Here is a 14,276-nt window from a genome sequence, read left to right as displayed (position 1 = left end):
GCCATTACGAAAATGCCGGCCGGTATAAAAATAGCTTCTGGACAACATGCTCCGAACATGGAACAGCCATACTGTTCCGGCCACACACACACCTATCTCAAAAACACCAACGCATGTGCAATAAACACATATTGCGATCAAGTTTTGCTTCCCTTCTTTGCGAATGTGCCAACTTGATGGTGGTGGTGATATGCGTGACTCTTGTTCCAATGACCTTTTCTATGCCTCCTGCATTTTGTCTTCTTTGCGGTGTGCATGTTGGCCTTTCCGGTAGGATTGTTAATCCATCGTAAAATGAGATCAAGAAATTATTGTAACGTGGCTGGATGGGGCTTGTATTTCTGTAGCTGCGTGGCAGGCAATCATTTCATCGTGGCAAGGCAATCACAATCCCTCCTGCTTGCACCGTTCCGCGTGTCACATAACCTCAATGTGGCTAAATCGATCAATCAGCTGCAGTAGGCGCATGAATTTCGCGATCGGGTGTTGCATTTGTGCCAGCATTGTGTTGTCTGTTGCTAAGGGAGATCAGTCTCCAATGTGAAAGCCACTCATTGACCACCAGTGAAAGGGATGATGTGCATCAGAGAGCCCGCATGTTGCGGCCCTCATTTCCTTCTTTCACTTTCAAAACCACACGATGGTGGTGAATTCACCACCAGTTTCCGAATAAATTAGCCTTTTAGTGCTTAGAGTACTTTCTACTAAATTTGAACAAAACCATGCAAAATGGATGAAGAAACCGAAATTTGTTATACGGAAAACTTATCTTCACTGAACCATCACGGGAAGAAATATCACTATTTCGTTTTGTTCTTATTCATGTTCAACGAACCAAAACGTAACTAAATTGCCAGATACATTCCTTACACCCGACCGATTTTTCTTCTCCAACACTCGCCGAACTGTTTTTGTCTATTATCTTCGCAGAAGAGGAGCAAGAAAAGGTCACAAAGCAACAATACCGAAAAAAAATGTAGAGATCAACCGTGGACCCCCTACGAAGGCATTCAGTATTCCTTCGGCAAGTCTGCTATTATTATGCACAAACACCTGTTGGATTGCAATATGTTCAAGCATTTCAGGACATGCGAAAATAGCTAATTCAATTATAGAAACAACCTGTAGAAGAATGAAGTATGTTTTTCTTTTGCTAGTTTTGTGTCATCTATTTTCGATCACGTAACAAATAGAAACAAATGAAATGTTTTTTTTCAAGGATTCTTCTTATTGTTCCTTATTTTTTCACATCCTCCATCCACTCCTTCCTCACTCCTTGCGCATTAATGTCGTTTCCAATTCTATTTCTGAGTTCTTTCTACCCGTAAATAAACGAGCAAAAAAGCTTCTATGTAAAAAAAACAATTCCTATCCATAAGTCTCATCATATTAGTCTGAAAAATAGCAATGTGTTTCTTCTACCCGGTTCTGATGTGTGTTGTTGTATCGTTAATTTCATCCCGGCTCCGTTTTCCTTTCGTTTCCGCGCCTGCTCGCTTTTAAATATTAATAATTAATAGTTTTACGATATTAATTATGTACGAGTAATCAAGGAATGAATTAAAGATCCCGTATTCTTTTCGTCTGAATGTTTTCCGATGGAAATGGTGGTACGTTTTGATGTCGATCAACCATCGGACGTAGGTAGTGTAGGTGGAGGAGGACACACTACTGCTGCTGCTGCTGCTACTACTGCCAGGATGTTGCGGCTTCTGTTGCTGCTGCTGTTCGTCAACTTCACCGGCGCCACTGCTGTAACCAGCTACGGTCGATGATGATGATGGTGGTGTTATGTTGCCGCCGCCAGAAGTGGCTGCTGCTGCGTACGCAAGGTGGTGGTCGTGGTGCTGGTGTTTCTCGAGGATGTTGCTGGCGGTAATAAGGGTGGTTGTTGTTGTATCGTTTATGTTGGCGGCGTTGTAGTGTTGCTTTTTATTGTGGGCACCAGTTGGCGGCTATTTCTTGGCCTTGGTGGCCTTCTCAGCGGCCTTGGTGACCTTGCCACCGGAAGCATCCTTGAAGTTGACGGCCTTGATGACACCGACAGCGACCGTCTGTCTCATGTCACGCACGGCGAAACGTCCGAGCGGCGGGAACTCCTGGAACGATTCGACGCACAACGGCTTCGACGGCACCAGGATCACGATAGCGGCATCACCCGACTTGATGAACTTCGGGTTGTCCTCAGTCGATTTGCCGGAACGACGATCGACCTTCTCCTTGATTTCGGAGAACTTGCACGCAATGTGAGCGGTGTGGCAATCGAGCACCGGCGTGTAACCGTTGCTAATCTGTCCCGGGTGATTCAGCACGATAACCTGGGCGGTAAAGTCGGAGGCACCCTTGGGTGGTGCGTTCTTGGAGTCACCAGCGACGTAGCCACGACGCAGTTCCTTCACCGACACGTTCTTTACGTTGAAACCAACGTTGTCTCCGGGGACGGCTTCCTGCAGCGCTTCGTGGTGCATTTCCACCGACTTTACTTCAGTGGTAAGGTTGACCGGGGCGAACACGACCACGGTACCGGGCTTCAACACACCGGTTTCCACACGACCGACCGGTACTGTTCCGATACCGCCAATTTTGTACACGTCCTGGAGCGGCAGACGCAGCGGCTTGTCGGTCGGACGACTCGGAGGCAGAATGGCATCCAGAGCCTCGATCAGGCACTTGCCGTCAGCCTTACCCTCCTTGCGCTCGACAGCCCATCCCTTGAACCAGGGCATCTTCGTCGACGGTTCCAGCATGTTGTCTCCGTGCCAACCAGAAATCGGTACGAATGCGACGGCGGTCGGGTTGTAACCGATCTTCTTGATGTACGACGACACTTCTTTCTTGATTTCCTCGAAACGGGCCTCGTTGTACGGTGGCTCGGTTGAGTCCATCTTGTTCACACCGACGATCAGCTGCTTCACACCAAGCGTGAAGGCCAACAGGGCGTGCTCGCGGGTCTGTCCGTTCTTCGAGATACCGGCCTCGAACTCACCGGTACCGGCGGCGACGATCAGCACGGCACAATCGGCCTGCGACGTTCCGGTGATCATGTTCTTGATGAAATCACGATGTCCCGGGGCGTCGATGATGGTGACGTAGTACTTGGAGGTTTCGAACTTCCACAGCGCAATATCGATGGTGATACCACGCTCACGTTCGGCCTTCAGCTTGTCCAGGACCCAGGCATACTTGAACGAACCCTTGCCCATTTCCTGAGCTTCCTTCTCGAACTTCTCAATCGTACGCTTGTCGATACCGCCGCATTTGTAGATCAAATGTCCGGTGGTGGTCGACTTGCCAGAATCGACGTGTCCGATGACGACGATGTTAATATGAGTCTTCTCCTTACCCATTTTGATGTAGACCGTTCACTGGAGAAAGCAGAAAAAAGAAGTAAAAATTAATTGAAAAAATCAGTCTTCGCCCAGTAGTACGCCCCGAACGTGGGAAAACTGCTTCTGTAGTAGTTAAAGCAGACGTTGCGAATTTTTAGATGAGATAATTTCTTTTGGTGTGCTTCTGTGTTGGTGTGCTGTTGCTGACTTTCCAGATTTGCCGGACATACACGTATGCACACTCGTTTCTCTATTCCAGCTAGCACGCACACACTCTCTCTGATCCATAAAGCGAGAGCGCGCGCGTGTGTGTGTGTGTGTATGTGTATGCATCCACATCACCGCCTGTGGTTTGCACTCGGCACACATCGGCAGACGACGGTTAACACGCATACACACACATGAACATCCAAATCGGCTAAATCCATGCGGTCAATTTTTCCATCGCAAGTGACTCACGCTGGCAAATAAGCCGGAAGTGCACTTTACCATGCGAAAATGATAATCGTATTTCATCACTCAGGTGTTGTGAAATTGGAGAGCCAGCTTTGAAGAAAGCCGAACACTTTTCTACTCCAGAACCTACTTTGTTCAACACACCAAAAGGTTTGCAGCAGACCAATCCAAAATGGCTGCCCGGTTTCTAGTTCTTTCTCCCTTCCCACCATGTCTGCCTTTTTCCAGAAACAATGCCCAGGCGCCATGTTTGAATATCTGTTCTTCCCATTGAAAGCGGGCAAAAAGCACATATTTCGGCTAAAATATCGCATTGCAACCCATGAACACTGGCATTTTACGCGATGAAACACAACACAAACGCTGCGCCATACACGAATACTGATTCTTACTCCACGTGTTAAAATCACCATTTCAGCAGAAGCCGGTACACAACCCAGCAAAAATTTGCAACCAGACCAGATGGTTCCACAAAAAGAAGGGAATCATTTTGCTAGAAAAGTCTATCTCATACTTTACCCACTTGCGCACTAGCACGAAATGTTTAAGAAAATTACGAGAATTGTAACGAAACCATTCACGGCTCGCTCGCCCGCCACGTGTCCAGGTAGAAGGCAAAGGCTTAGGAAAAACGGCGTTTTACACCTGTTCTTCATATTTCGAAACATGCTCCCCACAAATGCAACACCAAACTGCACTCCATTACCACAACACCACACACCGTACTATCTCGCCCGACAAATTCACTTTTCCTACAGATTCAGCAAACCACACCGCACAAAATGCCACAATTTCACACTTACAATTCGAATTCAAACAAAGGGCTAGCGAACGACTTGTTCTGGCGAGAGACACGAACAAAAGAAGGAAGAAAATGGCTGGCACCTTCCATTATATAGTAAAGTGCATCACTCGCAGGTTGGATCACTACACCGCTCCGAGTGAGAACTTTCATTCCAGGTTTGACATTTGCTGGATGCCACTTTTTTTTTATTATCGAGAAATTGTGAAGCAGGTTAGATTGCATAGTGAATGGTTCAATTTATTTTGATCCATAACAAATTTCTGAAATGTTGACATAATGCAACAACCATGTTGTTACAGAACAAAATATAAACCAAAAGAAAACAACCTATAGGTGCATGTGCCCACCACTAGTCCGTGAACTGGAAGGTTCAGCATAAGAAAAAACGCAGGTATGGAAAACGCATACTTGACCGGAAGTTCTCCAGCAAACTGCCTTAACAGCTTTAGTTGATTGGGCTACTCCGGGTTGCTCGATAGTCAATGGGTAAAAATAAGCGTTGATAAGCTCCAAGATCTGAATTAACGTTTCCAATTGAAATTCTCTATTCCAGGAGTGCATAGATAAAAAAAAACAAAAATTATTTGCAAGAAAGTTGCATGATTAGAAAAGTAGTCAAGCAAGCGCTTCGAAGGTTCAAACTTCGCGGTTATATATCGGTCGGGCTGTCATATTCCGGATTGTTTACGTTTTGAAGGGCGGTTAAAATTAGTTGCTAAACAAAGCATTCTTCTTCGTTGCGCGCGGACACAGTGGTGGTCCTTTGCGATTTGGCGTCCTTTTATAATTTTAGCAACAAGTGTTTTCGTTATGTTGCATTAGCGGTATTAATAGCATCTGCAACATGAATATGCTCGAGGCAAACATGCGTGTGGTATCGGACAGCCTTAACAACACTGTCCGGTTGGCAGCAGAATTTGGTGATGAAGGTAACTGTGGAAGATAAATACCAATATTACCGACATGTCCCCTCATATACAACCATTTCCTTTTCTTTTCACACTTGTATGCAGCAATGAAAGATTTGAAGTTGTACACCAGCCTGGTAGAAAAACTATGTTTAATCGACAGCAAAATGGGAAACCATCGTAAAGCAATGGCTGAATCGTACGCGGAGCAAACTGTGGAAAGCTTCGACCATGTAATGCAATGGCGTGTGTGCTCTAGTAATGTTCTTATTTAGTTGACTTCCTATCTTGCCAACATTTTTTCTAGTCTTACGAATCTAAGCTGGAGAAAAAGAATCCTCAGGTGAAGGGTCACAAACGGTACAAGGACTTTATACAATACGCTAAACCACTACTAAACCCATCGCTAGAGGGACAATCAAGCCAGGATCGGAACAATGACGATGATGATTTGATGATTGCGGCTGATGATAGTAATACCATCGATCCAATTACGAAGCGTCCGATGGAAGTGCCCGTGCGTAATAAGCAGTGCAATCATGTCTATGAAAAGAGTTCAATCGAACAGCTGCTGGAGCAAAATCCGCGCGTCCGCTGTCCTGTGATGGGTTGCCTTGCGAAGCAATACGTCCAACGACAGTTACTAGAGGTCGATATTAGACTGCAGAAGCAATTGATGCGAGCGCGTGCTGCTCTTTTGTGAGGAAACAAACGAAACTGGTAAGAGGCTACATAGAGATCGTTTGTTAATAAATGTTATATTTCTGTTTGAAACTCTACTTAAGATTGTATGATTGTAGTCGTTTGTTTTACAGAAAATATTTTGTCAAGTAGTGAAATGTTTGCCCTATCTTTTCGTACATCTTTAAAATATTCGACAGTGTGACAATTAGCACTTTCCACAAAGAAACACGGACAATTGCAGCTGTGAAATCGTAACAAAATTGCCCAGCATCATACTGCGTTCGTTCGCGTTTGCTTGGCTTGTGGCTTTTGGGTTAATATCGCTTACCCGCTCCACAGCAATCGGTCCGCGCACACAAGCTCATACGAGTTGCGTGCTACTTTTTTGGCTCGTGCAACAGAATCATTACCCGTGTGTACATACTTGCAGTTAATTGAGCGTTATGTGGCTCTATTGTGTAGTGATTTAACCAATAATCATCACAGGGAACTTAATTCACAAAATACTTCCACAGTGAACCACACCAACGCGGTAATACGGTAATACCAAGAAGCTCGAGTTTCCCTGTTTAGTTGATGACAAATCTGGCTAACACGGGCCTGTGCTAGGAGTTTTGCGCATCTATACAGATTGCAAGCCTAGATAAACTCTGCCCGATAACGCATATTACATTCCACGAAGAGAGCAACGATAAGAATTCCGACAGGCGAAGTAACTTGGCAAATCAAGGAAGGCAAAAAAGAGAATGAAGCTACTAAACACAGCAGTTCACGGTTCACCGCATTTACCAGTGAAACATTGAACGTGGCAGAACGCGAGTTGAAGGTTATTGGAAGGCAAATTTTCCGGATTATAAATCAGAACCAACACTCATTCGTTGAATAAAAAAGCTTATTAGTAACATTGTGAACATTCTGTAACGATCAGCTACGAAATTTGAAGTTCCGGACTACTTGTGAACTACCGCAAAACCGTTCCAATGTGTTATGGAGCCGTCCCAACCTTAGACCAGGAGGCATACCTTCGTGGAGAAGGAACTGGTAACTTTCAAATAAACAGGTAAGCTACGCTTAGCCGAAACCGTTCTGCTGGGAGATTTTTGCCGTTTTATCTCACTTTTCTTGCTCCGGTTGAAAGTTTATGATGCTTCGTTTTATATCATGTGAGCTAGCGAATTATACGCGGTGGTTGCGTATGTGTGTGTACAAATATAATTATGAGCATGAAGTTAGTTCGAACAATACATCCTAACAATACGCTTGCTTTAAAGGAATGTGATTGAAGAATAGGAAAGCAGTAGACAAGCACTCTCTAGGTGCTCCGGGTCGAATTAAACAGCACTTAAACAGTGTAGGAGTTAGACAACAAATAAATGAATCTAGCAACGCAAATTGAGAGAAAGTTGTGTGTCAAGTAAAAAAGTATAAAGCACAGTTCCTGACATACTTGGAATACAATCCAATCTTACGAACGATATTTCTCTTAAAGAGCCACAAAGCAGCGTAAGAGTTCCACTCCCGTTTTCCCTTAAAGTTTATTGCGCTGCAAGTAATACGGACGGCTCCATGAAAACTGGTTGCATTGCAGCTTGTTTTAACCATACAGAGATTTTTTTAAATTTTCTCGTGTTTTTTAGGCGAATGTGACCGCAAAAAGGAAATCAGTAAACAGTGCACTTTCTTTCTTACGTGCATTGTCGATGCAATGATTTATTTCGGTGCAGGAAGAAGAATGGCCAATGATCCCCAAGAGAAGGAAGATAGGAATTTCTACACCATGAAGAGAAGCATGATTTATTTTAAAACGGTTAAACGGACGCACACTTCTCCAATGCAGTGAGTTGCTGATGGCTAAAATTTTGATTCTCGCGATCAGTATTCGAACATGTAATTGTTGCTTCTTTTTCAAATAATCAAATATTTTCCTAGTAATTAATGATTTGCAATGCAATCTACACCTCGTCGACAGCATCGAAATGAAACGAAACGACTCGTACCTGATCGTATGATCATCAGTGTAACAACGTGCCACGAGGATACGTTCGCCCAAACAATACCAAATGATATGGGTTGGTTAATTATGCGTACGTACCAAAGGTACCACGGTAACGGTTAGCTCGAGATGCGGCCATGTCTCGATCGCATGTACCACCGCCACCGCCATTCTGTCGTTTTTGGGGTCTCGACGCTCTCGTATCTCTCGGTAGCGCATCTCGTAGCGACCGATGAGATGATTTATTTTCAGTCCAAATTTTGCATCACAAAGATCGCGGATTGAGATAGAGTGAATCGGTTTATCGACATCCACAGCACAAAACAGCCCCAGTAAGTTACCGTTGCATTAGGTAAAGTGCGTGCCGAAAGTGCGAAAAAAAACTTTATTCATTCAGGGGTATTGTTGAGGTGATAAAGATTCTAAGAAAGTTTTATCTCATTGCTTATGTGTCGACTTTATATCGGTAACGAAGGTCTACATAGTTCTGGGCTTTGTTGACTTAAATGTTCCCGCTCCCGGCAGGTTAGTTCCCCCGATCGGTTAGGGCAGTTTCTGAATTTTCCATTTTTTTTTGCTGTAAAACTTTCTAGAGATTGCTAAGATTTATGGTGTTAATTTACTGATACGTAATCATAATCGTTTGTATTGTTGTCCAATCCTTATCATAAATCAGTTTAGTTTCCCATCTGTGTGGCAATATAACTGGGGCAAACTTTTACACATTATATGGCAAATGTTTTACACGTGATCGATCAAGTTCAAGGTTATCAGATGACGATAGTTCGATGACCAACGATGTTTTGTTTAATTCCAGCATCTAAAACCTGTTTGCAGATTCTCGTGCGAAACAATTTAATGTTCTGAGGATTATTTCCGTTTTAGGACACCGTCCCGTACGCTGTCCGCCGTCACACGGTCGGTACTGCCCCAGGTGCGTCTGTTTCGTATCCAGGTGCCGGAAAATACAACGGCCACCGTTTCAATCACCGGTGCCGTCTCCCGACCGGTGCCGGAATCCCAACCGACCAACTCAAACTAATTGATCACTCCTGCACCGGTTATAGGGGATCGAACGAAGACCCAAAGATCGCTTATCACCGGCGGCCATCAAGAAGCCGGGACAAACCGGTATTTGTTATCCCCCATTCTATTAGAACTAAGCAAACAGAATTAAAACACACACATACTAAATGCCATGACACGGACAAGACAACCCCTACGAAATCACTAACCTGTGGTGGTTTGGCATCCTCCAAGCAGCGCAAGTTTCGAACAACGACGCCCATTTACAACGACCACGCAGGGAATGAATATTTTGAATGTGTATATGGCAGGACGTTTTCTTGTCTTTATTTGGCCACAAAGCAATTAAAACAGCTGAAAAAAAAACTCCCAGACAATCATCAGCATAATCATCTCCTCGCACACAAGCCCACCGCCATCCTTTCCCGTACTGGAGCCCCTAAGCGAGTGGGGAGCTGAAGCCTATATAAGACGGGCAGAGACGTAACTGCGCCATGTATTATTTGAGCCGCCGTGTGCTTATCATGTTGACGTGCAGTGTGCTGATCACGACGATTGTATTCTTTACCGCCTACGGCGTGTACGGAGCACCATCATCCGCAGAGGACACTTCGGAAGAGATCGGTGATTCGAACTCTGCCGACCTGTTGGGTCGAAAGCTTGGCTTTGAGCTGAAACAAGTCCACGTGGTAAGTTGGCATACAACACGTTTCCAGTGTTTCGAATTTTTGACCTAATTTGCAGTGGTGTTACGCAAATGGCACAGCGCTATGTTTGGTGTTACCGCTGGCCTAGTGACGGGAACAGGAAGTTTCGCCTGGCTAGTAGGAGCGTAATATTCTCAGAATGCTGAAGATAGTTGAGTAGTGTTTACTGTTGATGTAGCTTCGATTCCATTGCAGTAATCTTAACATAATCTTCCAAGAATCCTATCGATCAATTAAATATAAATATGGCAGTGTTAACAAGAAATCGTTGCTTATCACGATTTCCCGCGAGGAACTTCAATTTGTAATTCGTAAAGATTAAACTCATATCGTTCGTAGGTACATAATAATAATTTAAATTCCTTTTCTCTTCAATCGACCAACAGTTTTTCCGCCACGGACAACGTACACCGGCTGACACGTATCCGAAAGATCCGTACGTGAACTATACCTTTGAACCGTACGATTGGGGCCAGTTGACAAATGTAAGATTCATTATCTCACCTGTCCATCATTTTGGTATAAGTTTACCTTTTAAACTGCAACGCAACCATTTTGTTTCACAGCAAGGCAAACACTCTGTCTACGAGCAGATCGGTTTCTTTTTGCGCGATCGCTATGGACGGTTCGTCGGTGAAACGTACAGTGCCAAAAACGTTTACGTACAGACGACTGGTGTCTCGCGAACGCAGATGTCTATGCAGCTTGTGCTGGCCGGTCTTTTCCCACCGGAAGGCACACCACTCCAGTGGAATCGGCGACTAAACTGGCAACCGATACCGTACTTCAGCGAACCGCTTAGCCAAGATACGGTAAATTAATCTTCGCTTTTAATTGCAACTTCGTAAGTGTGTTTTTTTGTTGTTGTTGTTGCAAAATAGCTTCTTCTAGTGCGAGTGTCCTGTCCACGATACACCGAAACTGTGAAGGAAACTTTCAAGCTGCCGGAAGTCGTTACTCTTATGAACGCTAACAAACAGCTGTTTGAGAATCTCACAAGCATCACTGGATTGACGATAGCGAATCCGGACGACGTACAGTCACTGTTCAGTACGCTTAAAGCTGAGGTAATTGTAACACAAATCATTGTTTACACAGTGAATTTCATACTCACATTTTACCGTTGTCTTCTTTCGAAAGTTCGAGTACGGTCTTAAGCTGCCCTCCTGGACGAAAGCATACTATCCGGCCAAGTTGCTACCATTAACGAAGAAAAGCTACGCCCTCAACGTCTACACGGACGAGATGAAACGTTTAAAGGGTGGCCCGTTCCTGCGCAAGACTCTGAACGAATGGGAAGCCTTGATTGCTAAACCAACTGGTGCGAACAAAAAAATCTTCCTGTACGCCGGTCACGATTCGACCGTCGTTAACATTCTGTCGGCGTTGAAGGTTTGGGATGAGACCGCCCTGCCCGATTACGGTGTGATGGGTGTGCTGGAGTTGTATCGCGATTCTAGCAACGGTCAGTACGGTGTAACCGTCAGTCTAAAACAACTCGGCCAGCGTCTGGAGCGTCTCACAATACCTGGGTGTACGCCAATGTGTCCGATCGAAAAGCTGAAAACTATTCTGAAGGATACAATACCGACCGACTGGAAGAAGGACTGTGTGGCGAAAAACCCGGACACCGTTGAACCACCACCATCGGGACCTTAGAATAATGGTAGCTGTGTAACTTTAATAGCGTAAGGTGTGTTTAAATTAGATGCCTATGCGTAAACATGATCATGCGTTGAAATTAATTTCCTTCCAATTGTATGCACCTGTGGGATGCATAATGATAAATCATAACGATAACGTTTGTTTTTAGCTTTACATACATTTCCTGCACTATACGGCACTGTGTCACTCGATCTTACGTCGATCGTACTGTGCCCGATAGCTTAAGCTCTGTATGCCAAGGTCAACTGTATTATTTTGTTGCGCTTTGGTTCGCACGAGTTCGCATACTCCAAACATATCTGCTCACCAATCATTGTTGTCGGTGAACGTTTTGCGAGCCTTTTTAACAGTTTTCCACCCACCGCTGTCGTCTGCGTTGGCTTCGTTGACTGCCGGTGGCGGTTGATCCTCATGCTTGCCCTTCCGCTTAACGGCGGGTACAGTGTGGTCTATTGTTTGGCTTTCTTCTTCTGCTTTTTCTTCCCGGCTCGATTGATCGACTGGTTGTGCGCATCGAACTCCAGCACCATTTCCGCTGCTAGAACTACCCGAACCGATTCGTCCTCGTTTAGTACCAGGGCGCTAAAACGTAAGCAAAGCAAAGAAAACACGAAACATAAACCCTCATGTACGGATAAAGCACAAAGGCAGCAAACTATAGGTAGAAAACGGTGTAGTATATACTTGCAGTTTCATTTGCGTAAACTGCGCAAAGCTGTAAACTTTGAAGCCGGTGTGATATCCGATCGTTTTCAGCACCGAACTCGCTGCGATGCGATTGTGTAACGACACGAATGCGGAAGTATGGTCCAGCCAGCTGACATGTACCGGTCCGAACGGTTTAAACTTGCTCTGGATGTCACTGGTTCGCCAGCTTTCCGGGAAGGTAACGTAAAAAATGTGATCCCGTGTTTGTGAGGCTATTGAAAGTGTAGAAAAAAGCGCAGGCTGTATTAATACAAATTTTCTCCAGACATCGCAACAAAAGACGTCTTACGCTCTTTTCCGTTCAGATAAATGTAGTTAACATCATTTAGGCGAGTGATGAAAATTCTGTAATAATAGAATACAAGATAATGGCAGCTCATAAATAGCCATAATGTAATATCTACCTACCGATTCATGTAATGCCTCAACGTGTTGTCCTTGGAAAGTTGCAACAGATTAACCTTGAACCGACTGGCAAGCCCTAGAAAGCAAAGCCCGGTAAGGTACGCATCATAACCAGCTTCGTGCTTTTTCTCATCTTCTACACTGTACTGATGGTCAGGAAGCTCGGCATGTACCGTGGGAATGGAAAATGGTGCCTTGCTAACCGCGTCATACACGTGCGCCAATACGGACGAATTAACGTCCACCTTGATTTCAGCGTTCGTGCACAGATATTTAGTGTCGAGGAGACTGAAATAAAAGCACAGTTAATAACCATTCTTATTTATACACGACAGTAACACTTACAGCGGGAAATATTCTTTCGCGAGCTTCTTAAATTCTTGATAGTCTACCGGTAGAGGCTTAAAGAATTGCCGAAGCACGTAGAACAAATCGAGCAACATATTGTGACCAACGATCAATTTGCGGGCCTTCGACAACTCCTGCAGAACCAGAGATATTCCAACGTTCAACTCGAGATCCTCATTCTCTTGCGCCCGACGCTGCTCATCCAATGCCTGTTCCTCTTCGTACGAACGTTTCCGTTCCACTTTAATCGCCTTCTGATTGTTCTCCAGCGATACGGTGGAGGTGGACACCTTACGAATGTAGCGCTGTTCTATCATCTGATAGATGAGCTTCCGTTGGAATGCATTACAGTTACCGACGATCAGTTCCGGCCGGTCAGACTGTAGAAACTCCTCGATACTGGCAGCGGTATCATACACTTGTTGCTGAAGTTCTGTAGGAACTGGAATTGCATTGACGTCTGACATTTTTGCTGCCTTGGGATCGGCTTCATTCGACTCTTCCTCAGCCGCCGCCAGTATTGTGGCTGCCCTCGTTGCTTGACGCTCCTTCAAGTCAGCTCTGTACCGTTGCTCTTCGCTTTCGTTTGCATACGCAAGTCCTTCGCGAAACAGTCGATTAAAATCGAACCCATTGTCGGCGAGAAAGCGCATACTTTCACCTTGGCAACTGAACACGTTCCCGCGGCCCTTGGGATAGCAGAAAAAGTTGAAACATTTGTACGATACGCGTGGCTCGGCGTCCTTATTGTCCTCTGCCGGTGGTTCAACACGAAAGGCACACAGCCCGAACTGTACGATAATGTAATGTGGGCTATTTTCGACCATCTTCAAATACACTTCTTCCGGTGTATCAAACGGGAATATGGTACGATCGGAGGCCAGTCCGGTGAATTCACAATCCATTGCAAAAAACGTAGCATCCCGGATTGTTTCCCGAATCAGTGGAAGTTGCTCGATGAAATCTAAATACAAAGGGGGCAATAAAAAATAAATACTTTGTTCGCTGTGCTTGAAAATATAAAAGTTTTCCGAGGATGCTAGAAAAGGAATTGATTGGAATTTTTACTCTTCTTGGTAATATCCATTGAAGAAATTGAACAATAATTTCGATGAAGCTTGAAACGCGCGGGATCGATTCGAAAGAAAACCACGATTGTTTATACACATCCAAGCTATCAAATGGACCAGTGTTGCCAGAAAGGCAAAACAAAAATCCATTGGGTCCAATTCATCCTCAAGT

General features: G+C 44.7%; 4 protein-coding genes across 4 annotated transcripts; 2 read left to right on the top strand and 2 right to left on the bottom strand.

Moving 5' to 3' along the window:
* Window positions 1-1,932: 1,932 nt before the first annotated feature.
* LOC128715642 (elongation factor 1-alpha) lies at window positions 1,933-4,640 on the bottom strand. Its single transcript, XM_053810552.1, has 2 exons — window positions 4,589-4,640; window positions 1,933-3,365 (listed from the first exon to the last, which is right to left on the bottom strand). The coding sequence occupies exon 2, from the start codon at window positions 3,345-3,347 to the stop codon at window positions 1,956-1,958; it is 1,392 nt and encodes a 463-aa protein (XP_053666527.1). The 5' UTR covers window positions 3,348-3,365; window positions 4,589-4,640; the 3' UTR covers window positions 1,933-1,955.
* A 794-nt stretch (window positions 4,641-5,434) lies between these two features.
* LOC128715644 (E3 SUMO-protein ligase NSE2-like) lies at window positions 5,435-6,201 on the top strand. The gene is made up of 3 exons (XM_053810555.1): window positions 5,435-5,519; window positions 5,604-5,731; window positions 5,806-6,201. Exons 1-3 carry the CDS (start codon window positions 5,435-5,437, stop codon window positions 6,199-6,201), a joined length of 609 nt encoding a protein of 202 aa, XP_053666530.1.
* Window positions 6,202-9,695: 3,494 nt separating this feature from the next.
* LOC128715643 (prostatic acid phosphatase-like) lies at window positions 9,696-11,567 on the top strand. Its single transcript, XM_053810553.1, has 5 exons — window positions 9,696-9,890; window positions 10,295-10,393; window positions 10,475-10,720; window positions 10,790-10,975; window positions 11,049-11,567. Exons 1-5 carry the CDS (start codon window positions 9,696-9,698, stop codon window positions 11,565-11,567), a joined length of 1,245 nt encoding a protein of 414 aa, XP_053666528.1.
* A 309-nt stretch (window positions 11,568-11,876) lies between these two features.
* On the bottom strand, window positions 11,877-14,121 carry LOC128714495 (poly(A)-specific ribonuclease PARN-like). The gene is made up of 6 exons (XM_053809369.1): window positions 14,103-14,121; window positions 13,032-13,998; window positions 12,690-12,974; window positions 12,571-12,626; window positions 12,258-12,493; window positions 11,877-12,155 (listed from the first exon to the last, which is right to left on the bottom strand). The coding sequence occupies exons 1-6, from the start codon at window positions 14,119-14,121 to the stop codon at window positions 11,877-11,879; spliced, it is 1,842 nt and encodes a 613-aa protein (XP_053665344.1).
* Window positions 14,122-14,276: the final 155 nt, after the last annotated feature.

This window comes from Anopheles marshallii, chromosome 3 (genome assembly GCF_943734725.1).
Source record: "Anopheles marshallii chromosome 3, idAnoMarsDA_429_01, whole genome shotgun sequence".
Classification (NCBI taxonomy): domain Eukaryota; kingdom Metazoa; phylum Arthropoda; class Insecta; order Diptera; family Culicidae; genus Anopheles; species Anopheles marshallii.
This window is presented reverse-complemented; position numbering and strand designations above follow the sequence as displayed.